The 25,444-nt window shown below is 42.6% G+C and overlaps 1 protein-coding gene across 2 annotated transcripts in view; it reads left to right on the top strand.

The window, feature by feature from the left end:
- Positions 1 to 2,050: 2,050 nt before the first annotated feature.
- Positions 2,051 to 25,444, top strand: part of ADCY9 (adenylate cyclase 9) — a 96,607-nt gene continuing 73,213 nt past the window's right edge. For both annotated transcript variants that reach the window (XM_032998300.2, XM_032998299.2), the window contains exon 1: positions 2,051 to 4,182. In XM_032998300.2, coding sequence (XP_032854191.2) covers positions 2,484 to 4,182 — 1,699 coding nt within the window. In that variant the 5' untranslated portion in view covers positions 2,051 to 2,483. The remainder of the gene's footprint in view (positions 4,183 to 25,444) is intronic.

Genomic DNA, 25,444 nt, shown 5'->3' with positions numbered 1-25,444 from the left:
AACCTCTACAACAACATAAATCTTACAAGTTTACTTAGGGAAGTTACAAAAAGCAGGTAGTTTTACCTTCAATTCTCTGTCACTGAGGTAAAAAACTTTTTTCCCCTTCCCACCTTCTACAGTATCTTTGAATCCTGGGAAGTTGTCGCACTTATTTAATCCTCCAGATTAAATAAATTCATCATCCTCTATGAAGCAAAAATATAACTTAAAGTACATTTAGATGAATCAATAAAAAGGTCGCAAAGAACTCTTTGTAAATTTATCAATTAATAGCCCGGCCCAGAAGGCCATCTTTCCCTTCTGCTCTGTCAGCTAAGGGATTTCTTTCTGCCTAACAACATTTATGTAAGAGTCATATGGTAAGCAGCATTTGCTATAAAATATTGATCAGCCAAGCCATTAGTTGGCATTCGAGAAACAGCTCTGTCATAGCAAAACCAAAACAATTATCACTATTGATTGGACTTTTTAATTATAGATTATTTTGGTATTTGAGTACATTGGGAAATATAAATTTCTTCAAAATATTAATATAAACACATTTTACAGCATGGTTGCTGAACAATAATATCTTCAGAGGAAGTGGAAAAAAAAAATACAGGTTTCAGTTCCACTAACTGTGTGGCCACATATTTTCTATTAGTATTTAAAAAGAGAGTCTATTTTAGCAAAGGCTGTCGTCTTCAGAGGGGAAGGGACTCGCTGCTGGGCAAGAAGCGCGGCTGAAGGAAGCACCACTGGAGCCGAGAGCTTTGTGGGCAGCCAGCTGGGAAAAGCTCACCTGGAAAACAGTAAATGGGATTTAGGGAAGCAAGGACCAGAGCAGGGGCCGAGGGTTTGGGAACATCACCTGTGGGCGAGGGGTGGAGAGCTGGGAAGAGGAGGGAAAGAAGCCGAAGCAAGCGCAGAGAGAAACCCTGAGAAGGAGGGAGAGAGACGGGCCGCCTGGGAGGAAGAGATAATAACACTGAGGGAGCGGTGGAGGCGAGATAGCGTCAGTTATAAACAAGCGAAGAAAGAGGAGCGAAATAACCCAGCAAGTTTCCAGCAGGCTGCGGGGATGCGGGAAGGTTGAATTGTTTGGTTTAAGCACACGTTGTTTGCGCATGGCAAATGTCAGCCGTGCCAACGGCGGTGTTTCCCCGGTGTGTGTGTGTGTCCCGCCTCGAACAGACACGACCCTCAAAACGGCGGCGGGACCCGCCGCCTGCGCGGGGGAGGGCGGAGAAGCCGGGCCGAGAGAGCGGGACGGGGGACCCAGCCCGAGGGACCCGCCCGGCTGCAGCCGCCGGTCGCCCCGCCGCTGCCAGCCCTCCCCGCCCGCGGCGAGGGGGCGTCGCTGCCTCACGGAGGGACAACTTCCACACACATCCCCCCCCCCCCGCGACCACCGCCCTCCCCGGCGCTGAGGGGAACGGGGCCGAGCGCCGCGTCCCTGAGGGGACCGGCTCCCGCGCCCCTCAGCCCGGGAAGAGGGCGGGCGGGAAGCGGGGAAAGAGGAGGCGGGAGGGGGGGGTGCGCGCTCCCGCCGCGCCGCCGCGCCTCATTGGCCGGCGGGGGCGCGCATGCAGCCCCCCCCCCCCCCCCCCAAAGTGAGGAAGATGGTGCTGGCGGCCGCCCGCGCCTGAGCGCGCCCCCGCCGCGCCGCTCCCCTCCCCTCCCTTCCCCCGGCGGCGCGCAGGCGGGCGGGCGGGCGGGCCGGGCCGGGCCCCGCTCAGGGCACGGAGCTCCCCGCAGCACCGCCCGCCGGCAGCGGGGACGGGACCAGCCCCGCCGGGCCGCCGCGGTCTAAAGGCGAGGAGGCGGCCGAGCCCCGCGCCGTGAGCTGAGGGGCACCGCGGGGGGTTTTCCTCGCTCGCTCTCCCGGGCGCTGCCCCAGGCGCCAGGAAAGCGCGGGGCGGGCTGAGGGCCCAAGGCCCCGCTGGCGGAGAGCGGCGGGAAGGGCCGCGCAAGGCCGGGCGGCGAGGGGTGTGGGGTGTGTGTGTGGGGGGGGGGAGCGGCCGGGGCCGTCCCGGCTGGGCGGGCGAGGGGGGCGGCGCGGCGGGCAGCCGGCCCCTTGGCGGCGGCCGTGAGGGGAGCGCTGCCCGGCGGGCGCGGGGAGGAAGCGGCGGCCGGCTGCGGCCGACATGGAGGAGCGGTCCCCTCCCGGCGGGGGCCCCCCGCGGGACTGAGCGAGCGGCCGCCCGCCCCGCGCCTCGGCGGGGCTGCGGGAGCGGGGCCAGCGGCGGGCGGCAGCCCCGGCGGGCGAGGCGGGGGGGTGTGTGTGTGTGTGTGGGGGGGGGGGGACTATGCGGGGCTGCCCGCGCCCCGGCGCCCTGCGAGCCGAGCCCGGCGAGCGGCGGAACGCCGCGGCGCTGCCCGGCCGCCTCTCCGCGCAGGCGGCGGGAGGAGACTAGAGGCGACTCTCCCGAGGAGCCCGGCGGCTTTCCCAGCCCGAGAGACCCAACTCCTGAGCGGGCTCTTCAGGAGGAATTGACAACATGGCTTCCCCACCGCACCAGCAGCTGCTGCATCACCACAGCACCGAGGTGAGCTGCGACTCCAGCGGGGACAGCAACAGCGTGACGGTGAAAATCAACCCCAAGCAGCACCAGGGCTGCTCCTCTTCCAAGCACTGCAAGTACAGCATCTCCTCCAGCTGCAGCTCGGGGGAGTCGGGGGGCACCCGCCGAGCCGGCGGAGGTGGCGGCAGCGTCCCCGGCCTCCGCCGGCAGAAGAAGCTGCCGCAGCTCTTCGAGAGGGCCTCTTCCAAGTGGTGGAACCCCAAGTTCGACTCCAACAACCTGGAGGAGGCTTGCATGGAGAGATGCTTCCCGCAGACCCAGCGCAGGTTTCGCTATGCCCTCTTCTACATTGGCGTGGCCTGCCTTCTCTGGGGCATCTATTTTGGCATACACATGAGAGAGAAACTGATGGTGTTCATGGTGCCGGCTCTGTGCTTCCTCTTGGTGTGTGTAGTGTTTTTTGTGTTCACCTTCACTAAGACTTACGCTCGCCATTACGTATGGACTTCGCTGATACTCACCCTCCTGGTTTTTGCTCTGACTCTCGCTCTGCAGTTCCAGGCTCTGAAGCCTATCTCAGGAAGTGGTGACATGCCCAATCAGACTGCCCCAGCAGATCCTACAGACACTTGTCTTTCTCAAGTAGGCAGTTTTTCTATGTGTATCGAAGTGCTCTTGTTGCTTTACACGGTGATGCACTTACCCTTGTATTTAAGCTTGTTTCTGGGACTGTCATACTCGGTCCTCTTTGAGACCTTTGGTTATCACTTCCGTGATGAGAACTGTTTTACGCCTCTCGGAGCCGGCGCGGTTTACTGGGAGCTGTTGAGTAAAGCCTTCCTGCACATCTGCATCCACGCCATTGGTATTCATTTATTTATCATGTCCGAAGTCAGATCGAGAAGCACATTCCTGAAAGTGGGGCAATCAATCATGCATGGAAAAGACTTGGAAGTGGAAAAAGCCCTGAAAGAGAGGATGATTCACTCTGTTATGCCAAGAATAATAGCTGATGACTTAATGAAGCAGGGGGATGATGAAAGTGAAAACTCCATCAAACGTCATTCCACCTCAAGCCCCAAAAACAGGAAGAAGAAGCCCTCCATCCAGAAAACCCCCATAATATTCCGTCCCTTTAAAATGCAGCAGATAGAGCAAGTGAGCATTTTGTTTGCAGATATTGTTGGCTTCACAAAAATGAGCGCCAACAAATCTGCTCACGCTCTGGTGGGACTCCTGAACGACCTCTTCGGACGTTTTGACCGTCTGTGTGAGGACACTAAATGCGAGAAGATAAGCACTTTGGGAGACTGTTACTACTGCGTAGCTGGCTGCCCAGAGCCCCGGGCAGATCACGCTTACTGCTGCATCGAGATGGGCTTGGGTATGATTAAAGCCATTGAGCAGTTTTGCCAGGAGAAAAAAGAAATGGTGAACATGAGAGTCGGTGTTCATACCGGGACAGTCCTGTGTGGCATTTTGGGAATGAGGAGATTCAAGTTCGATGTGTGGTCCAACGATGTCAATTTGGCCAATCTGATGGAGCAGCTCGGGGTGGCTGGAAAGGTCCATATTTCGGAAGCTACTGCGAAATACCTGGATGATCGTTATGAAATGGAGGATGGAAAGGTGATTGAGCGAGTTGGTCAGAGTGTGGTAGCTGACCAGTTAAAAGGTATGTGGGTTTTTTGTTTCTGTTTTTTTTTTTTTTTTTGTGTGCTCAGTCTTTTTTTTTCTTTTGTGAGGGAATATATTTTCCCTAGTGTGTGTTTTGTGCTTGCTGACTTGCAAATTAAACGCGTTTTACATTTAACTCTGCGTGCTGGTGATCAGAAACGTCATGGGAATTACAACATAAAAGATCCTGCAAAGATAAGTGTGAAAGATCTGGGGTACTCAAAAAGTACTTAGACTTCAAAACTCCTTAGCGCTCCTCGTGAGAGTATCACATCATAGGGAGGAGAAGGTTAGTGTGTTTGCTGTCTGCAAGAGGTTTGTGTTTTACTGTTGTGTGTCATCCTTTAATTCAGTAAGTAAACTTGTTAATTGACTTCATGTGCCATACATAGAGCATATGTGTTTTGCAAAATTATGTATATCTGTGAAAAGTTTTTTTTGGCATTGGGAGAGTTGGGACTGCGAAGGCATTTGGGAAAAATGACAGCTGGATTCACAGAAAGAAATGAGCACTGTAGATTTGGCAGTTTGATACAGCAAGTTGTTACAGTTCGAAGTTAGGCTGGAAAAAGTTACTCAGGTGGTTCAGTGAGCTGGCAGATGCTCTAGTTTCTGCAGCTCTAAGGATTTGGGGATGAAACTGCAGATTTGCCTTTCGGAAAAGAAAATGAGGGATCCTTCGGTTCCCCTTATGGCTTGGCAAAGGGTCCGATTTTCATTTTTTTATGGTGTATTCATTTTGAAATGAAACCCTTGACTGCTTTCTAGCAGTACCTGGAAACGTGTGCAGGAGGATTGTATGTGCTGAGGGTTTAATTGTCTCTTTAGTAAAAGCTGTGTCTCTTTAGTGCTGTGCCTTTGTCTCAGAGGGGTATGGTTGTCTGCAGTGCTTGTAGCCCAAGGTGGGGAGCAGCCGAATCAAAATGAGAGTGGAGTGTGTGGCAAACCCTTTTATGCTTTGTGAGTTTATTTGTTCTGTTTACAAACGTACCCATTTTTATAAAGTAAGCATGGAGAACAGAGTGGATGAAACTGAAGGAGTCATAGGACAGCGTTGTGATGAAGGAAGGAGATATTTGTTGCAACAAATACAAAAGGAGGCCAGGATGGTTGTGGAAAGGTCACTGAGTAAGGACAGGGTGGGGGGGAGTATTGCAAAACAGTGGTGGAAGTGGTAATGGCAGTCCGCTCGCCCGTGGCAGGTGCTTATTTTGATGTGACACAAATACTTATTTTTGGTGAGCTAGCTGTCCACATGCATATGGCAACAAGGCTGATATGAGAGGCTTACAGAGAGGAAAAATATCGACCGTGACATTGGTGGCTGGAAGCCGTAGAACTGAAGCAGATGTGTGTCCCTGGGCTTTAGCTTTCTGTTTAGCTTCTAAAAATACAAATTCAATTAATTTATTTGAAAACTGCTGATACTGATGTATTTCAGTGGAAGTGTGCTTTCAAGAAAAAAGGGTCAGACATAATGTCTCTGTTACTCTAAGCTGAATCTTGCTGTTCTGTTGAAAATAAATTGAATATGTTGTAGAGAAACAACCCTGTGATATTTCCTTCTTCCATCTACAGATGCACTGTGAAGGCCGTGTAGTAGCAACAAATGTAATTAATTTTGCTAAATTTATAACTGTACTCGATATCATTAATCACAAAATGACATGAATTTACTTGTGGAGACTGATGGTACTGCTCTTAAATATTCTTATTTATTTGTTTATATTTTCTAGGAGATCACAAGAGCACTGTGTAGAACAATTACCTCCCATGCCAGGAGTGTTTTTTTCATGATCTTTCTCAGACTTCTGTTCTGTCCTTGGTTACATTTGTTGCGAGAGGGCATGGGCTGCTGTGTCTCGTACAGTGGTTTGGATTTTGCAGCTTTGAATGCCTTTCACGGGTCCTGCTTTAGCCAGGGCACTACAGATGAATAAACTGAAATGCAATCTAGATAAGATGAAGTATGCTTTGTGGACTGACATTTTAAAGGTCTTTTCTTACTCTGAAACCTAGCTATGAAAGCAACTGGAGCATGTGGTAAGAATTACTTTAATGAGGAATATGGGTTGGGTTGTTTTTTTCCCCTTTCCCTTCTATATTTTGTTGTGGAACTGTAATTAACTTCCATTTTTTTTTTATTGGTGTCTTATATAGTTATAGAAATCAGAGCCTGTGTATACTTTTAAACCAAGCAGACCTCTGCCATGAGCACCTTTATCTGCAGGTCTGTGGCAGGTGTAGTCCCTTTCCCTCCCTTGCCCAGGCCCTCAGGGGCACATGGTGGGTGCTACAGAGTTGCCCATTTTTTCCTGTTTCCTCAGTACTTTGTTCCACAGTCAGACTACTTGGCTGATAGGTGAATAGCATCTGGGGAAAAAAAAAGGCAATGATAAAAGCAATCTGAGAGCAGTGCCACAGGCTGGCGTTTAGAGCCTGCTGCAGGGGAGGGTTTTGTGAAGGAGTAGCTCTGAGATTTAATAAGAGTAAACTGAGATTTCACCTCTTAATTAATTGTCCTCTGCCAAGCTTTGCTTTACTATTTTCCCTGAGAATTCATTGATAGTAGTGATAGAGAAGAGGAAGTTGGTTGTGGTTGTTTAATTATGTCATACGTCGTACTCTTTTCAAGTATGAAAGTGCTGTGGAGATAACGGACATAAGCTTTGTTTTTCTACCGGTACTTCACTTCTCAGCTTCCTTTCAACCTTTGGTATCTTAATGATATCCTATTTTTTTATGTTGTATGTCTAGTATATTATCTCTTAATTGTCTGAGCTGCCGCAGTAGCTGTAGCTATCTTACTGAGGCTGAGTCAACATAGTCAAGTAAACTCTCTGTAGAGCAAAATGGGAGGTGCCAAGGACTCGATGTCCACATTATGCACATTTCAGGACAGCTACCTAGGACTAGTTCTGGACTGGGTCTTTGAACAAAAGTGCCTCTGTGGTTGGAGCATATCAAGCGTGCTTCTGGAGGAAGTCTTTTGGCTCAGTTCACCCAGAAGAAATTGAGGTGCAACTCTTTAGTACGCACCAAAGCAGTGTACGAACGAGTGAGTTGGGCAAACTGCTTCAAAACCATGCTCCCCATTCTGTTTGAAATACTAATGTAGGTGTACCCTGAGTTGTCGCAGTGCTGCTCTCGTTTTCTTGGAATAGGTGGAGCAAAACTAAGTTTCTCTTTCCCTGTGGTGTTTTGTGGTTCACTGAAATCTTAGGGTGGAAGTATATTTTCTTCCTCCTTTGCTTCCCTGGCTCGTTATTGCAAGAAGTAGGGTCCAGGTATGTTTCCTCCAGTTTCTGACTTCCGAATTAAGTAGATAGTGTCTAAAACCAAATAAGAGAGCGAGCCATTCATGACCTTACACTATTTTTGCCTGTTTCTGGCTGCTGTTTGTTTTAAGATTGCTTAGGCCATCTGTTTTCACAGCACCTGATCCCCTTGGATGTGAGGGGAGTGCAGGAGAGCAATGCTGTGGTGATTTTTTTTTTTGAGGTCCACAGGTAAACCCTAGACATCAGTTCAATTATATCTTCCATAATAATTTTGCCATAAGATCTGAGATGATTATTTTTTTCTGTTTTCTTGCTGAGCTTTGTAGCACATACATTTTTTGAAGGCTATGAGATACTGAGACTCGCATAACACATGTTAATGTGTCCCTTCTGAACTCGAGTCAGATCTTTTCTCAGGGTATAAAAAGTTCTGCTTATGGAAATATTTTTGTTTTGCTCTGTTCTTCTTGGTGGTTTGCATTTCTTTCTTATTACTTAGGAGGTCACAGTGTATTGCTCTTTGCCAGCCAGCAACTCTCCAGAAATACCAGGGTCACTGGCATCTTTTTTTGAGTGCTCAAAATACATAAGCATGTTGGGGCAAGAATGCTTTCTCTGTGTTTATAGAGCACAGCACAGCAGAACCACGGTTTCATTTGGGTCATTTGTATATATGCTGATACTCTAATAAGAGGCATTGGTATTGAAGTTCTTGTTAAAATAATTCCTGAACTTTCTGCAGCAAGACACCTCCTTGTTCAGTTTGCCTCAAGGAATGGCTGCACCTCTGAATTTCTGTTAGAAGCCCTTGAAGATACATACATGTTTTTTCTCTTTGATTTTGTTGTTTGCTTCATCATGGAAAAAATGTGAGTGGATCTTGTGCACTCTGTCACCTGGCTAACCAAACCGAGTCGTTGATGCCTTCAAAGGGAAGGTCAACTTTCACAGCACTTACTGCGTGAACATCCAGCAGTTCACCTGTGGCAACTGGTGGTTGTTCCTGATAAAGCGTATCAAAGATCTGCAGCTTACTGTATTGTCTTTCTCTGTTCTCCATGTTTCTTTTAGTATCTGCTTTACTTGTAAACATTTTTTTAATAAAGCAAATCAGTTATAAATGCCACCGTTTTGCTCGATACTGAAACTGTTTAATGTAATTTAAGGCTATTATTTCTTCATAAATAACCTAGCTCTTTGCATGGTGGCAACCTGCGACTGGTGAGATGCTTTTCCCTTGGCAGACCATGGGATACTGCTCTGCCTGGTGACTTGATACGCTGCTGCTGCTTCAGGTTTGGGTTACAGGGAACACAGCGCGGGTGTTCCTGAAAGACAAAAGTCTCCGATAAGGTTATGAAGAGACAAGTCACTGAATTTTTCTTCCCTTCTTCCCCTCTGCAGCCGATCAGAGGGGGGGAACACCACGATTACACTCTGCCAGCAGTGAAGTCTTCCCTGCTGTCCCTGTCTTTCTGTCTTGCCAGACCTGTGCGCCGAAGACCCGTGGCTGTCATGTGCTTCTGGAAGTTCATAGGTAGATGAAAGATAAGATGAAAGTTTCCCTTAGCTTTTTGAGCCCAGCCTGCTGGGCGTAGTGTAAATCTAGAAGGCTTGTCCCAGCAGGACAGCTCTGCAGAGAGCTCTGCACAGATTCAACTTTGCTCTGCGGCTTGGCTAGGAGCAGCTTTAGTCTCTTAACTAGTGAGTGGTTCTGGGGTGAGTACAGGAGGTTAGGGTGCTTGTGTCTTGCCAGCTGCTGCGTAGGTCTTCCCGTTCAACCTCTAGTTTCATCATGTTCAGTAAAAGTAAATTTTTAGATACTGGCCTTTTATATTTATCAAACTCATTTGTGACAGACATTGTAATTCTGGATTTCATGTGTTCTGACACTAATCTGACAGTCAGGCAACAACTGATAGAACAAATGTAATTTTTTTTTTTTTAAAGTGGTAATAAAGTAGGCATGTGTATGTATTTCTACTTTCCCACAAAACAAAATTCCGAGTGCTGACTGAGACAGAAAATGTGACCAGTCAGTTTATTAATTTTGCATCATCTGACCTATTAACTGTTGTATTGAGGTAGTAGTTCATGATCTTATTTTATTATCAGTCTCACACTTGAAAATATCATATGCAGGTTGACTTTGCTTCTGTATTTAAAAAATGAAAAGTATTCAGTGACAGATAAAGAATTATAATTAGAGGTAATTTTCATGAAGGCATGTTGCCAGGAAGAAGTAAATTCTACATTGATTTAACATTTTGACGTGATCTGTAATTGTATCATGTAATAACAAAAAGAAAAGAAGGTAAATAGTGAATATAGTTGCTCAACCTGGTTCTTGTCAAGTCTTCACATGGTGAAGATATGTTTCAAAAGAAAGAACTTTGTAGGAAAACCTAGTGATTATTGAACTTTCCAAATCTTTTACACGATGCAATGACATAACTTTTTCTGAAAGTAAACCAAGATATTTGTGCATTAGTACTGATGGGCTTTACTGCCAGGTAGGTTTTGTGACCTCTGCAGGAAGGTCACAATTTCGCCAAATTTTGAGAAAGATCTGTTCAGTTTCTCTTGGTTTTATTTGTGCAAGACCAAATAGGAAGGTATCTCAGTTAAAAAATACTCACACTTAAGTTGTTTTTATTATTTATGGGAAATTTGGATTTTGGCTTTTGAGGCTTTAAGCTTTGATAACATACTTAAGGGATAACTTATAAGCATACTTAGTATCTATGTAAGATCCTTCACTTTTCATGGGATGGAGACTGACTCCAGCCGTATACTGTGTTTAACAGTGTGGGCCCCAGTTTCAATTCATTATGTGTCCTGATAGTAATTAACAAAAAAGCTGCCAACTGTACTGATAGTTTGGTTGTAAAGTGCTGCAGCTCTGCCTGTCTAATCCCTATATAAGCACTGTAGAGTGAAGTAACAGCTTCCACAGACCTTAAGACATTTACATCCTACAGGAGGTGAAGTGAGCATGGCAGGAATGGAGCTTTGTTCTAGAACATGGGAAAAACGAGTGCTGAATCTGGGGTTCTGTGATTGGAGGGTCACCATGGCTTCTGCTGCATTCGATGATCATCGTAGAGTCTTTTATGTTTCTCTCTTTGGCTACCCAAAATATAGGTGCTGCAGTGTAAACAGGTACCTTACAAATAACAAATGTGAACTCTCTTCCTTCTTCCCATTTACATCAGTGAAACTTCAGAGGTAGGTGAGAGACTATTTAAATGCAAGAGAACTTCTTTAAATAAAAGCCTTGACACTGCGGCTTTTAGGAGAAAAAGATTGATGGAAAAGACAAAACAGAGTCAGACGCATAATTTATATTCATCTCTGTCATAAGGAGGTTGTATGATTTGAATGGGTTGTTTAAAACTGTTTTTGCAGTTATTTCACAATATGTACCTCACTTCCTTTTGGCAGGCAAGGTATATAAGAATTTACATTCAACTCTTTAAAAGAGAGTACAGTTTCACTGGATTTCAAGTTGCTGTAGATGGTCCTGGAATATTACTAAAATTAGTAAATTAAAATTATTTTCCACCATCTACAGTTTGTGTGTAAGATACCTCTCTCTTGATCCTGAATCACAAGCTCACTCCATCCATCCTGTCTCTGTAAGGAGAGACAGCCATTCCTCTTTCCGTTACAGCTGACACTTGAAAATTCTCTGCTATTTTTAGATGATTTTTAATCTCATTTCTGTCCTTTGAAAAGAAGGAAAGAAAAAAAAAATTCCTGGCCTTTAAATTTTTAACTTCCAGTGGGAGTTGCTCTTGCAAAGAAGCCAGCTAGTCAATAGAGTCTCATTAACACATTTTAACAGGTTCTGTTATGTAAGTTTTCATTATTGTGAAGGCTGTTTCGTAGGTTTGTAGGAAATTGTTGGAACTAGATTTAGAATAAAGTGATGCAGGTTTTCAAAGTGTAGCTGGTTGCTCCCAAGTAATAATTTGTGAAAATATAAAGTGGCAATTGGAAGAGAGGTATAGACTGGAGATTGTACCATAGTGTTACAGGGTTTTTTTCACCCAAATATCATGTTGGGGCACTAGTACTGTCTTAGGCAATAGGACAGATTTGGCTGGTTAGACTTAGCTTGCAAGGCATTTGTCAGTATTGGACTGACAGAAATATGTACTGCCCTTCCAAGCCAATTGTTCCAATTTGTTTTCATCAAATTATTTTTTTTTTTTTTTTTTTTATTCCCAAAAAAATGTTTTAACCTGGAGCAGTAGACCTACTAGATACGTGGCTTTAGGGATATATGTTTTTCATGGTCCTGTAATTACTTTGTGAAGAAACGAAATGTTCCCGATATATTTCTTCAGGTAGAATCCCTTGGACCCATAATGCCCTTTACAATTGCCTGAAAACTTTTGGTGTTTTTATTTGCTACAGTAACTTAACGTGGGAATTCTTAGCAAACCATATAAATAACAATGATTATATTGCAAGTCTTTATTTCACTTGATAGCACTTACTGTTCCTTTGGTTGCACTTCTAAAGCTGTTGTTTTCAACTTGACTTGGTAAATTCAGAAATTGCTTTATTGTCATAAAATACCGTTACTTATCTCCAAAATCGGAACAGTGCAGAGGAGCTAGTGGAATAAAGTCCACCAGCTTGTTAATGGACCTTTACTTCTGCCTGCTGCTCAACATATGCAGAAACATTCAAACAATGGAAAATGTGTTTTGCAATATGTGTAACATCATGAATATCTCCTAGTCAAAGAGCAGTTTGCTTTCCTTTTGCTTTTTTTTTTTTTTTTTTTTTTCCCCCCCCTCCGTCTTCCACTGTCAGCTGAAGTTAACCCAAATTCACTTGTGTGGATGTCACCCTGGGCTGGAAGATTCCTGCTGGCCATGTGATTCCTTAAACGTGGTCCTCCCATTGCAAGGAGAGGAGAGGGGCCACACAGAAAGAGAGCTGAAAAGCATCCAAACCCATCTGTCTGTAACTAAGTCTGTAAGACTTAGTTTCCTTCCAGTCTTGTTAATTTATAGGTCTTAATAGAAAAATTCATTTTTTTTTTCCTCCTGAAAAGAGAGGGAGGAGGAGAAAGTGGAAAACAAAGCTAATCAATAATCAATAACAATGATATTAACAACTATTCACATTTTAAGAGTCAAAATGGTGGTTTGTTTGACAGTGTATAAATGCACAATAAGCAAAAAAAAGTCTATACTTTAAATCAAACATGCTATTAAATATTGATTCAGCCTAAAGGAAGCATAGGAAAACTTCTGCTTCTGATACTGGATGCTTAATTCTATATGGTCATTAGGTAAACAAGGATATTTGAGTCAGAAATGGAATATTTTAAAATGTGCAGCTTTGATGTTTGACTTAGATGCATATGCCTAATATATAGAATAGAAGTTAATTTTTTTTTCTTTGCAGGGTATTACATTAGATATGCTATTTTCAAAAGACTTCCCTGGTAAGCTTTTGCATAGCTGTTCCCAGTAGTTCTTCGAATCAAATTCTTGCAGTTCTTAACTCTTGTTTAATGGACACGTGAAGTCTGTCCTGTAAGGTACTGAGCGTCTTTAACCTCTGACCAACTTGGACGAAAGTACAACAGATAAATCTCTTGGAAATGCTCAGGGCTTGACAGGGCCGGTGTTAAAGACAGGATGTAATGAGGAAATGTTCCTGTAAAGGGCATTATTTGCAAAGAGACTAGGTACAACACTAGCTCCAAATTTCCTTTGTTTAGACAGTGTGATGCTTAGTAAGGGCTGTGTGTGTTTCTAGGAGGTCCATGCTTGGGCTGCACTAAGACAAGAAGTGGCCACAGGCTTCCAGAAGAAAGTTGGAGACTTTGCAGTGTCGCACACGCCCACAGGGAAATTACACCAGCGGATAATCAGACTTTGATCCAAGAGTTTTGTAACCCTTCCCATCTATTTCCAGTTTTTAAAAGTCGTTTTTGCTTTGATAACAATATGTAGGAAAGCAAAAGAATTTCACTTGTTTTGCTCTGTCTGACTCCCTACTTGGGACTGACTTTGCTACTAAGATTCAGGTTATGAAGGAGATTCTGTCTCATAGGTACATATAAGTTACTAATGAGACAGTGTGAATAATTAATGTTTTACTTGCTGCTTGGCAATGTGACATCAACTAGAAGCAGAGGGCATTCTTAAAAATACCACATGAAGATGAGAATTTATTAGAAGTTGTTTCATAATCTCAATAAACCATTTAAGAGAAACATACACAGCCCATGCCTCACCCCAGGTTGTGGTATCCATGATGATCAGTAACTGAATCTTTCTGCTGAAGATGTTAAAATAACATCTATATCTTCAGTTATGAACTGTTGCTGCTGCTGGAATTTGCTGTGGATACAGAAGTAAACAAAAGGTTTGCTAGTCTTCACTGAAGTCACGTTTCCGTATGTGTCAGATGCTTTAGTTTGGTATTTGGCGATAGTTTTCCACAAACAAGTCCAAAAATCTTAATTACATGAAACTGTTGTTCCTTGCTTCTTATACATACATATTTATGTGTATATATAGCATTTCAGTAAATATGTGCATCCTTAGGATGTTTCTTATGTGAAAATACTCTGAGTTGCCTTTGCAGTCTGTTATTTCTGAATAATTGTGTTTAATCAAGTTGGGAAGTTCTTAATTCTTGTAGCATGAATGACTAGCCGTTCACCAAATGGGTGGCGTTCTCGAAGAAAAGCTTTGCTTGGCTACCTGTATTTAATAGCATCATAAAACCTACCTGTTAATAATAGAAGGTGGGAGCTGCATCTTGGAGAGGTGTTGAGAGCGCACTTGGCTTTAGCCGCGACGGCCTCCGTGCCCCGCTGAGCGCCGCTTGCCGCGGGCCGGCTCGGGGCAGGGAAGGTGGTTGCCACTAACAGGGAGGTGCTTGAACGCCACCCGCGTGCCCGTGCCCCCTGAGCCTGCGGCCTCTTGCTTTGTCTGACGGAAAAAAGGAGATGAAGGAGATCATTTTTTTAAAACGTGCAGGCAAAGGCTACCAAGAGGAAGGTGCTGGTTTCTGAGCCCTGACGAAGCACTGGGACGACTGGTGTGCTTTGTCGCTTAGCCCTGCTCGGTGGTGGAGACAGTTCAGCGATGGCTGTTTGCTGTTCAGGAGTTGGTAATAATTCTGTGTCCGTAATCGGCTACTGAAAGTGAATCAGACCATACGGAAGACATTTTTGATCAGGCACAGTGTTTTCTAAGTGTTATAAAAAAATGCATGCATGATGTGGCTGTATTTAAAATGTAGTACATCTGTTAAGCATTTAATTCTTTCCAAGATTTCAGGAGGTGACAAAGTTGGAAATAGTTTTAAAATTTAGATTAAGATTTTTTTCCCAGGCTAGGATACTTGCCTGCTAAGCCTCCATAGTTACCAGTGCTTTGATGAAGTAGCGTATTTGATAAACACTTAGATAAACTTCTTTACTTATGTATTTTGGGACTTAGGTTATTACTGGATTTGTACGAGCCTAGTGTCAGCCATGGGCAAGGATGCAGCCAATCCAGTCATACATTTGTGTGCGTTGTTCTGCTGCTGCTGTAACGGAGAAGGCTTTGTGGCATTAGATTGTGCTGACAGTGCATTATTTGTCTAACCTGTTGGGAGTAAAGGATTTGTTAATTCTTGTACTGCTTCATAAGCCCTGGAGTTGGACCATGCCCCACCAGTGTTTGGTGCAGCTTTTTAAACATGAAATCCTCCTAATTGAAATGCCACTCTTTGTTAAAGTTTACGCTTATGATTGTTCAATTTCAAAGAAGAGTCAGTTGTTCTTACTGGCGGCATTACTGATGTGTGGAAGTAACGTGACTGTGTGTGCGTGTGTTAAGTGTGATCTTTAGGACATTATGATAACACAACAGTCCGTGTGGGGGAAATATATAATATTCAATTCAGGAACTGCATTTAATATATGTTGAATATGTCTATAGCTCACCTAAATGGGACAACTTTAAATGTAGCAAATTGCTTTCACAAATAAAAGTAAAGCCAAATGGTGTTGTAAAAGTTCTTGCTGCTGTATTTAGGTGATTCAGTATAAAAAGGACACGAAGTACAAGAGTTAAAGCTATAAACACAGACTTTGGGATCAGAAGAAGGATGGCTGGGAGTATTTATAAGAATTTCTGTTGCCCTTTCAATGTATCTGTAAAATGACAACTCTGCTGCAATAATTATTAGAAGACAATCTTATGAAAAATTGGCCAGTGAAGTGTAGCTGATATTAGATGGCCATTGAAAGGGTTCATCCTTTGATCTTTATTTATGGATTGAGGCACTTCTCAGACAAGAAGCAGCACTGAATTAATTAACTGGTCTGTGCTGGTACCTGGGCTCCTCAGCTGGCGAGACGCCGACCCCCGCGAGGTGCACTCTGCACAGCGAAGGCAGAGAGCAGTGAGCTGGTAACGCCGGTAACTTATTCCAGATGTGCTGTCCTGCTCTGTGCAGCAGAGCGGGAGTGCGTTATGGGATGGCAGCTTGAATTCAGCATGGGGCCATGGTCTAGCAAAACCATCAAGGATCCCATCCCTATGCTTGGGTTGTCAATGGCTCTGTTAGAGCCTTGTAGGGTAAAGAAATAGTTTCCCTTTTTTGATCATAGTTACCTTTTTTTGGTGATATGACTTTGCCATGGCTCATAAGTTGAAAAACCCTCCCTTCCAAATGCCGTTCTTTCAAGAAAGCTTAAAATAAATGTCTTGGTTTATATACATTTGGATATTTTTATCCTAATATATAGTTGAACCATAACAAATGGAGGATGAAATTTTACTCTGTAGTATTTACTCTTTCCCTTGTCAGGGGATAAAAATATGCCACATAGGCACAGTACACAAAGTGGAAAGAACACCGGGTATTTGAGTAACTAGTGTGGATTAAATGTGTGTTACTCGTATGTGGATACTGTGCTAAGAGTGAGCCAATTGCTTCGTTTGAAAACTCTGTCTAGAGCCCCTAACTTGAGTTTCTTAATGGATAAAGTCCTCATCTGTAGCTGTGTAGCCCATTCCTGAAAAAATGTTGTCTAGACATTTGGTTGTCTCAACATACTGTTTTTCTGAGGTGCCCATTCAGTAATCTGCCAGAGAAGGTAAGTCATCCCTAATCAAACTCCAGTTACAGTTGTTGTCAGGTGTCTTGGTGTTTGTATTTTGTGCTGTTCCTGCTTGCTATAATAAAGCCTCTGGAATAGTTCAGTTTCCTGTTCTGTAAAGTTTTAACTATTGCTAATGTAAGGTGATGGAGTTGTTTTTTTATGTGAAGCGTACCAGACATATCCTCAAAATGTGATGATAAAGCGTTGGCTTACTGTAACTGGGATTTCTGCTGTACATTCTACGTGGCTCCTAAACCCAGGTTTAAATCCCTAGCAGTCACACGTGTTCCCTTCTAAAATGTGTTTGTGATAGAATGAGTGACACAAAGTGCTGGTATGTGCGGAGGTAGGGTAATGAGCTCATTTACTGATAAACTGTGCTAATGCTTTGTTGACAGTGTTTCCCAAAATGCTGTATTTGAGATTTGTCCAGAAATCCAGGTGCTTGTTACAGTAGCAGAGTTAAATAGCCTAAATAGTAGTCAAAATTAGTGTTGTTCCATGGGACACAAGGTGGATTGCTTGATCATTCTGTCTTGGACAGTGTTTGTCTGCAAATTACTTTATTTGTGCTGAGATCAGAATGTTTTCTCATATCCCATCACAATCCCACATTTTCTACCTATAGTATTTTTCTCCCCATATTGAAATAAGAGGGAATACAGGAGAGAATTGTACTTTCCCTTTTTAGTACGGCATTATAAATAATTTCTAAAATAATTAGAAGTCTTAAAAAAGTAAATCAGTATTAGGGCGTTAGAATGAGAAGAGATCAGGGGACTGTGGTGATACCAGGCATCATTGTTTCAAAAACAGGATGAAGAATTGCAGGTTCAGCACAGCAGCATTTGAAATCTCTTCACCGATATGAGTAGGTGCAGTATTTGTAAGGAAGAATGTCCACTTTATCTCCTCAGTGAGTTCTCCTCTCACAGTCCAGAGTTTGTTTTGCTTTCCTGTGCTGGGTGGCAGGTACTTATTAGCAATGTTTTCCCAGTTGCTTGTCTGCATCTTTTTGTTTGGTTTTCAGTTCCTGGAGTTGTGGTTGGAGCCGAGTGTTGTGCCTTGGGACTTAGAGAGGAGAATTTGTCATGAACTATATTTTTTCAGTAGTTTTTTTTTCCTTTAATACAAAACAGATAATAACCTATCTTTTTTACTGCAATGTTACAGTAGCTCTAGAAGACAGAGGAGTTTTAAGTAACATTTGCGAGGAAGGAAGTGGTTCTTTAATGGTCTAAAGTTTTCTGATGCTGCCTAGCATTTGGAGCAATTCATGCTGTTTCCTGAAACAGCATTTAGGTTTTTGGATGTTAGAGATGGAAAGAGCATACTGCAACAGCAACAGAATATCCAAGATGATTTTTGTTGTTCGTTTGTAATAAGCTCTCCCCAAAGTAAATTCCAAGACCTTTAAGACATGGAGGAGCCTCGTCCCATGTGTAGAAGTGATTGATTCAGTAAATGTCTCCAGCTAATATTTGACTGTTGTGAATACAGCGACTGCTTAGCATGACTGTTCATGTGAATACTTCTGTTGTGAATGTGTTTCTGTGCGGAGAAATTGGAGGTTTTGAACTCTCAGTATATACTGTACAAAAAAATTACACCTTTTTAGTTGCAGTTTTATCAGCCCAAGACAGCAGAGAGACCAAATGTATGTAAAACAGGAAAAGCTGAAAGGTAAGCGCTCATGTGAACGTTTCCAGGACAGTGAGTAGGTTGTTGAGTTCCTTCATGTTTGCCTTTCAAATATACTATTATGACATTTGGAGCTTTGATTACTTATTTTAAAATATATTGCTGTTTTTATTTATTTATTTTTTTTTTTAATCTACTAAGAAGTTAGTTGGGGGGAAAAAAAAATATTTTCAAAGAACCTGAAGTGAAAGGAAGATTAATGGCTGATTTTTGGACCACTGGGAGATGATTAGTTTCCATGGTCTTCTGAGCACAGAGATGATGGTGCTTTTCTGTTTCATGAGCTCAGATGCAGGGGTCTCTCTGTGGAGGTTAATTTTTGGTTTTATATGCTCTTTTACATTCCTGACTGCAGATTTTAGGAGCTGCATAGGAGTTGAATTTTATCACTGAAGCACAAGCTACTACCTATGATAACTTGCGTGCTTCTAAAGAATCATATTTGCTGGTAGATCATTCTCCCTTTCCCTTCCCGCTGCCCCTTCAAAAACCTGACAGCTGTTTTAAGAAGTTATTCGCAGGCTGGAACGTGAAACTTGGAAGAGAACCAGACTCCCTTATAAACAAACTTAGCAGTTGTCCCGTCCCCCGTCCCCCCCCCCCCCCCGGTTAAAAATTACTCTGTTTTCTATTTACAATTTAATTTAATTTATCTTATGTTAATGCTGTAGTTTATTTCCTCCTTTTTATTTTCTTTAATGTTCTTTAATGTTTGTTTGCTAATACAAAAGCATAAACAACTGGAGGTAGTGGTGGACTTTGTGGTGGGAGTTGTAATAGTGTTTCCAATGCAATTTGCTGATGTGAAATAGGAAAGGTAGGATTTACAGATACTGGTATTATTATGGCTTCTAGCCATAGAACTGAAGAGCAAAACTTATTTCTGAGCAATATCTCACATATTTTGCTGCAAGTTTCCAAGGTCCCATAGCACCATGGTAGCTTTTCTCAAAATATTGTGGCTTATTTAGATAAATTTTCAGTGTTTGTTTTCTTTGTTCTCTTGCAACTGAAGATAAGCCCTGTGGGCATTATAGCAGCAAAATATTTTAATGGGATGGAAGCTGTTAAGGGAAAATGGTTATTCCTAAATTTTCTTTTGTATTTTTAATTACCCATTAGATTGTATCTTCTGAGAAGTAAATTAGAGAGGAATTTTGTGATGGTATTTGGAAAAACCGGGAGGCAGTGGGGAAGTGGAAATCAAAGGGATGTTGGGTGACAGTATGAGGGAAGAGATCATAAGAAGTTGAAATCTGTAGAAAACTAATCTGAGTTGCTTTTTGAGGGGTATTTCTTGTTTAGTCCTTAAATCTCATAAATCTTGTTTCGGTAATAGAAGAAACATAAAGAAAAAAGATGTGAAACAAATAGAGTCCACAAGACAGCAACCGAGATAGTTAGATGTCTAGAAAAGAGCAAATGAATTGCAGTTGTTTTAGTTTGGAGTGAAAAACTGGATGGGGGAGAGTGCCATGGTCTGCAGACATGGTGAAGGCTGCGTGCAGAGAGGAAAGGACATGGGGCCAGCAGCTCTATACTTAAATTTCTGCAAAAGCACTAGGCATGTCAGGGGAACAGCAGCAACTTGGACAGAAGTGAAGGAGCTGTCCCTAGGGACTGCTTTGGGTGCCTGGCCTTGGGGCAGGTAAGTGCCTGGACTGATTAGCAGTCCTCTGAGCCTCAGCATTTATTACTTTGGTGAAGATAACTTACCACCTTCTAGAAAGCTGTGCATAGTGATCGGTTGCTGCTATAACAGCTTAGCCATGCCACTGTAAATAAAGATGCAGTATTTCAGCAAGATGGTGTGAAAAGAATTTTAATCCTCTTTTTGAATTATTTGGCACAGAGCTGTTGCTGATTTGCTAATTGGGGGAGATTGTTGGTTTGGGTTTTTTTTTTTTGTGTTGTGAACTGTCTGACTTGTCCAGGACACAGAATAAAAGAGAACAGCTCTGCTTGAAGTGGGTAGAGATGATGCCACATGGAGTTACAATGTCATGCTAAAGCTATGCCTTTCCCTTCTATGAAAGCTTAGTACCTGGCAGTCTTGGTAGCCCAGCCCAATAGTAGGAGCCCAGGGGGGCACATGGACGCAGGTTTGCCCACACAGGTTGCAAGATGGTGACCCAGGTGCATGTTGATATTGTGGTACCCATTTCTGGAATGAAAATGTAGTGTTGAACAGAAAATTGTACGCTTGCCCCTACCTGTTAATGACATCAAGGTGCTCCATAGGGTTAGTGTTCCTTTTTTCTTTTTTTATCACTTAATCTCTGCCTCTTGTTACCAAGTTTTTCCTCTTGGTAAAAATTCAACATGCAGTGTTATTAATTTTTATCTTCATATACACACGTGTAAGTATAGAAATAAATATATTGATTCTGTTAGTTCAGAACTGAAAAAAAAAATATTGCAAACTAATATTTTGGGGATTTGTTTTGCTTTTAATGTGAAAACCTTTCAATGCTGTAGCCACATAAAATACCAAAGTAGAAGCTGGGTATCTCTTTCCATTCTAGCTGGCAGTGAAGTGGTGCTTCTGCTGCAGAGGCAGCCTGTGTCCCTGGCAGGTAGATTGGACAGTCCAGGTCAGTGTGCCTGTGTGTGAGCAAATCTGGCTGTTGTGTCTTCTCTTTCTGTGCTTATCTATGTTTGCCTTGGCCAGCCAAATCCAATTCCACTTCAGTTAGCCAGGCCTCGGTTTGCAGCACTGGTGATCCCTGCTCTGAAGGTGTTTTTGTTGTGGGTACACTTGTATTGTAAGTTTTGTGATTAGAAATGTATTTGGTTTTGGAATTTATTCCGCTCTGATCTGCAAGCCTTGCCTTAACATTTCCAGGTCTGTTTAACTGGAAACTCATGCTGTCTAAACTTGCAAAAACAAACCAGTCGTAACTATTTGGAAAGGTTGTTGTGTGAGCTGTTCTTTCTGTATGTTTTCCAAATTTATATTGCAAATAGTAAGATGAAAGTGAAGAAAATAGGTGACTTGGGTGAAAGTAGGAGCCACGGATACTAAAAAATCCATTTCCTCTTTGGCTTTGTGTAGATAAGAGCACATGTGTATCATGAAATGTTCTCAAATATTTTCTCATCTTTATTTATTTTCTTATCTAATAATACAATTGTATAGGGTTGCTTGTTGATAAGCAGGTAAGTATCAAAGAACTTGTATCAAAGATTAAGAAAATAAACTTGATTTTTTGATTGAGACAAAGTTGGCAAGTGATAGAAACAATATGTGTGTGCAAGACAATGTTCTCTGAGGTCGGTAAGCCTAATGCTTTTATTGGTAATATTTCAGACTTAATGCCTCTCTCATCTATGAGAGGAGACATCAAATAATTAATTTAATATCATGTTAGCAGTTCTTTCCTTGCAGTTATCTATGGGGAGACTAAATAAAAATACCTTGGGAAAAACACGACTAAGATCAAAATATCCCTAGGGGAGGATCACTTCAAGGGCTGTTTTTAGGTACCTAAAACTTGAGAATGTCTTCCCCCTGCCCACCCATAGTTTGGTTTTGTATGCTGCTTTGGTTGGGGTTTTTTTGGGGTGTGTGTGTGTGTGTTTTGTTTTAATCAAATCTGTTTATTTTCATAATCAGGGAAAATGTTGCCTTGAAGTACTATATTTTTAAGGGTCTCAGGAAGTTTTAGGGGACCGTATTATTTATATTTATCAATTTATACCAGGGCTCTTCCCTGAAGATTTCTTTGCATCTACTTATTAATTTTTAATCTTTAATTTTCTTGTTAAATTGCACAGGGCCACATTCAGTACGGAAGGGCTGCCAGTGTATGTTTGTATCCCATTTCCTCAATAATTTGTTCTCTGAGTTTGAAATTTGAGTCTTTTATTTGGTTTTGTTCAAGTGTGATGTAACAGTGCCAGACTAATAATTTAAATTTCCCATTGTAAACTTCTTACAACTTAAATATTTTCTACCACATTCAACTTCCATAAATCCTGAACTTGTCCAGGCTATACCTTGCATTTAATTTGCAATTTGAGATTACAGTGGGATCTGTGTCCCTAACTCGTTGTGATCTATTCATTTACAGGTTGTAGAAACCAAGTTTTAAACTTAGATTGAGGAAAAAAATGAAATTTAAATATATTTTGTTTGTCTCATTGGGGCTGTTTTACTAAAAAGCAAGCTATGCTGAGCAATTTGAAGCCCTTACTTGGTACAAGACAGCACAGTCCCAAGAAACACCAGGGAGAACTGCTGGCCTGTTTCTCCAGTCTCCCACTGGTGTGGGATTGATGCAGTTGGAATAGATCTGAGATTTAGTCAAATAAACTAAATCCTCTCTTTTCACACAGACAGGTTTTAAAATTTCTCCATCCAGTTGCCAAATACAGTTTTTTCAGGATTGCTGGAGTTGGCCCTTGTTTGCTGGAGGACAAGAGAATGCCTACCAGGCTGGTGCTCAGCCGGTGCTGGCGGTGGCCGCGATGTGTTTCTCTGCAGGATTTTCCACCGCAGGAGGATAGGTGTTTCCCGTCAACATTCTGCAGTTTTCCCGTGTCCAAAAGCTTGTGCAAATCACTAACCAGCAAAGCTACATCCTTACAAATCGGCCGCCAGGCTTGGTGTTAATGCTCCTCAGGCTGTTGCTGCTGCTTGCTGGCACTCTTGTTTTTCCTTCTTTTGCCAGCTCTCCCCCTCTCCTCTCATTACTGTAACTTTTATTCAAATTAAATTAAGGGAAACAAGGGAAAATGCATACCTTTTAAGAGGCTGATTCTTCTCTTCTAATGCAGAGTTTGTTGGTAAATGCTGCTTGGATGTTGCTGTTACACAAAATTTCAGCTTTTGCTTTGTTTTAGGAAGGGGACAGAAGCAAGATAAAGGGTTTTAAGTAGGGGAAGAAATGAGGCTTTTTGCTGCTTGTAATGTGATGAAGTGTTCAGATGGCTTGCATGGTTTTTTGGCCTTCGCCCTTCCATGTAGATTTAAATTACTGAATTTCCAACTGACATTTGGAAATTCAATTTACCTTCTTTAAAATCTTAGAAATGTTTTCCTTCCCTGCCTCCAGCTTCTTACTTTTCCCCATGCCCCTTCCCTTCCTTCCAGTCCTTCCTTCCAGGTTTCCACACTGAGACTGATGCCACAAGAGAGGGTAAATTCAGTGGTTGGTAGAATTGAATGAAGGAGTGAAAAGATGAAGCAAAGGGAGTGAATGAAGTAATTGGAGTAAGTAGCCGGGTAGGCTGCTTGGAAACTTGCTCCTGTCCATCAGATCTGCTGCTGGACAGGCGTTCCTCGTCAGTCTACAGTAGATCTGCTGAAGGGGTTTCCCACTTCCCCTGGCTTCTTGTTTTCTTCCTTGCAGTTGTCCAGTTAATGTGCCCATCAGGACAGGATTCCCGAAGAAATGGCCAAGAACTTGATCGGAAGGAGTCATAGTCATCCTTTCAAATTTATGTGAGCCGTGATCTGGAACATTACGTAACCTCAATGTTGATGAATTGGCAGTGAATCTCCAGGCCATTAATTCTTCAAAACCCATTTTAGCTGGTTTTAATAACATGGAAATTTAAAGATGCAAATGGCAGAGTAAGTGGCAGCACAGCCGAGCTGTGTGTTGGTTCCTTTGCAGGAAAGAAGCCTGTTGCTGGTGGGCTGGGAAGCACCCACAAACCTTTTTCAATCCCAGTAGTTTGTTTTAACTGTGGATTTATGTGATTTACAATGGAGCAAAATGGAAAGTAAGTAATACAATATCTAATCTGAAGCATCTCTTTTGCACTTGATAATAAGTGAGTACGAGGCAGGGAAGAATCAGGATGACTACGGGAAGAACAGCTTGCCCAGGGATAACAGCGCTGTAGGCTGAAGCCCGGGGCACTCGGCGCCTTCCCCCCGCGCAGACCACAGCCACCGACTGTGGGCCATAAAAGGAAACAACATTTCTTGTGAAAATACAGCTGCCCAGCCCGTTTGCTTTCTGGGAAAAATGTCCAGAAACTCTGCTGATACAGCCTTGTGATGTGCAGATTAAAAGTATAAACATTTACTTACTCTTAACTAGAATCCTTGGCTTTTCAGAACTCACAGGGCAGGGGAATAACATAATGCTGCTGAGTGATGAATGGTCGCAGCGATGTAAAGCCTAGATAGAGGTTTAAAGTTCAAAGCAGTTTGTTTTTTTAAAAAGAAGTCTCTTATTTTATCAGGAGGAATATAGCAAACAAACTCATTATTTACAGAAATCACGCATCTTTGAAGTAAATTTGATTTTTGAATAAAAATTAACAAAGCTTATCTTTTCCTCATAATTTAATTTGAATTCTAACATTTTTTTTTTTCCTTATTTCTCAGGGAATTTAAAATTTCTATAGGCTCTTTAAATGATTCAAGAAAGTGTTTGGTTGGCATATAATGTAAACTAAGTAAGTTGAAAGGTAAATATTTAAGGCTGACATTGAAGTATAAATAGTGGTTTCTGTGTGTAATGTTTCAATTGTAAAAATATTTCTAGGGATCTGCCGGTGTGCGCCATTACTTGTTAAAATGGTAGTGTTTTCTAAAAGTTGCATTTATATTTTGGAAAGTGTATCTCAAATTGGTCAGAAGTATGTCGTTGACAACTGTGGTGCCTCAGATCCCTTGTGCACTTGCCACTCGTCTCCTGAGGTCTGATCCCCTTGTCGGCAAACACAAATTAACAGGCGGCAACGTTTATCATTCCCAGGGGTTTATCTATATTCCAGGCTGGATTCAGAGCTGTCTAATCCAAAAATGAGGAAAATAGTCAGGCAGCAGGAGATGGCTTCATCAAATGCCAGTGTTGGGTCAACTCAAAACCTGGGGCTTCTGGCATTTGCAGCACTCCCTGGGGAAGCTTCCGTGGGGGATGCTTGTGTTGCCCCTTACGGATACTGTTAATTAATTTTTCTCATCTCTGGTATCTCATCAGGCAAGTGGAGTTTGGTTTTTCTCCTTCTCTTTGGAACTTGGTCTTTAAGCACTTGTGTTTTGCAAGAATAGGGTATTTATTGTGCCTTGTGTCTTGAAGTACCTTGTCCCATGGCCTTGGTTGAGGGACTCTCCTCTGGATTTCCAGTTCTTGAGGATTTAAGGAAGAGCATAAGTATTGTTTTAGCACAGTCCTTGTATT

This window comes from Tyto alba, unplaced genomic scaffold (assembly GCF_018691265.1).
Source record: "Tyto alba isolate M040663 unplaced genomic scaffold, T.alba_DEE_v4.0 Super-Scaffold_28, whole genome shotgun sequence".
Classification (NCBI taxonomy): Eukaryota; Metazoa; Chordata; class Aves; order Strigiformes; family Tytonidae; genus Tyto; species Tyto alba.
The sequence above is the reverse complement of the archived record's forward strand: the minus strand, read 5'-3'. Positions and strand labels throughout refer to the sequence as shown.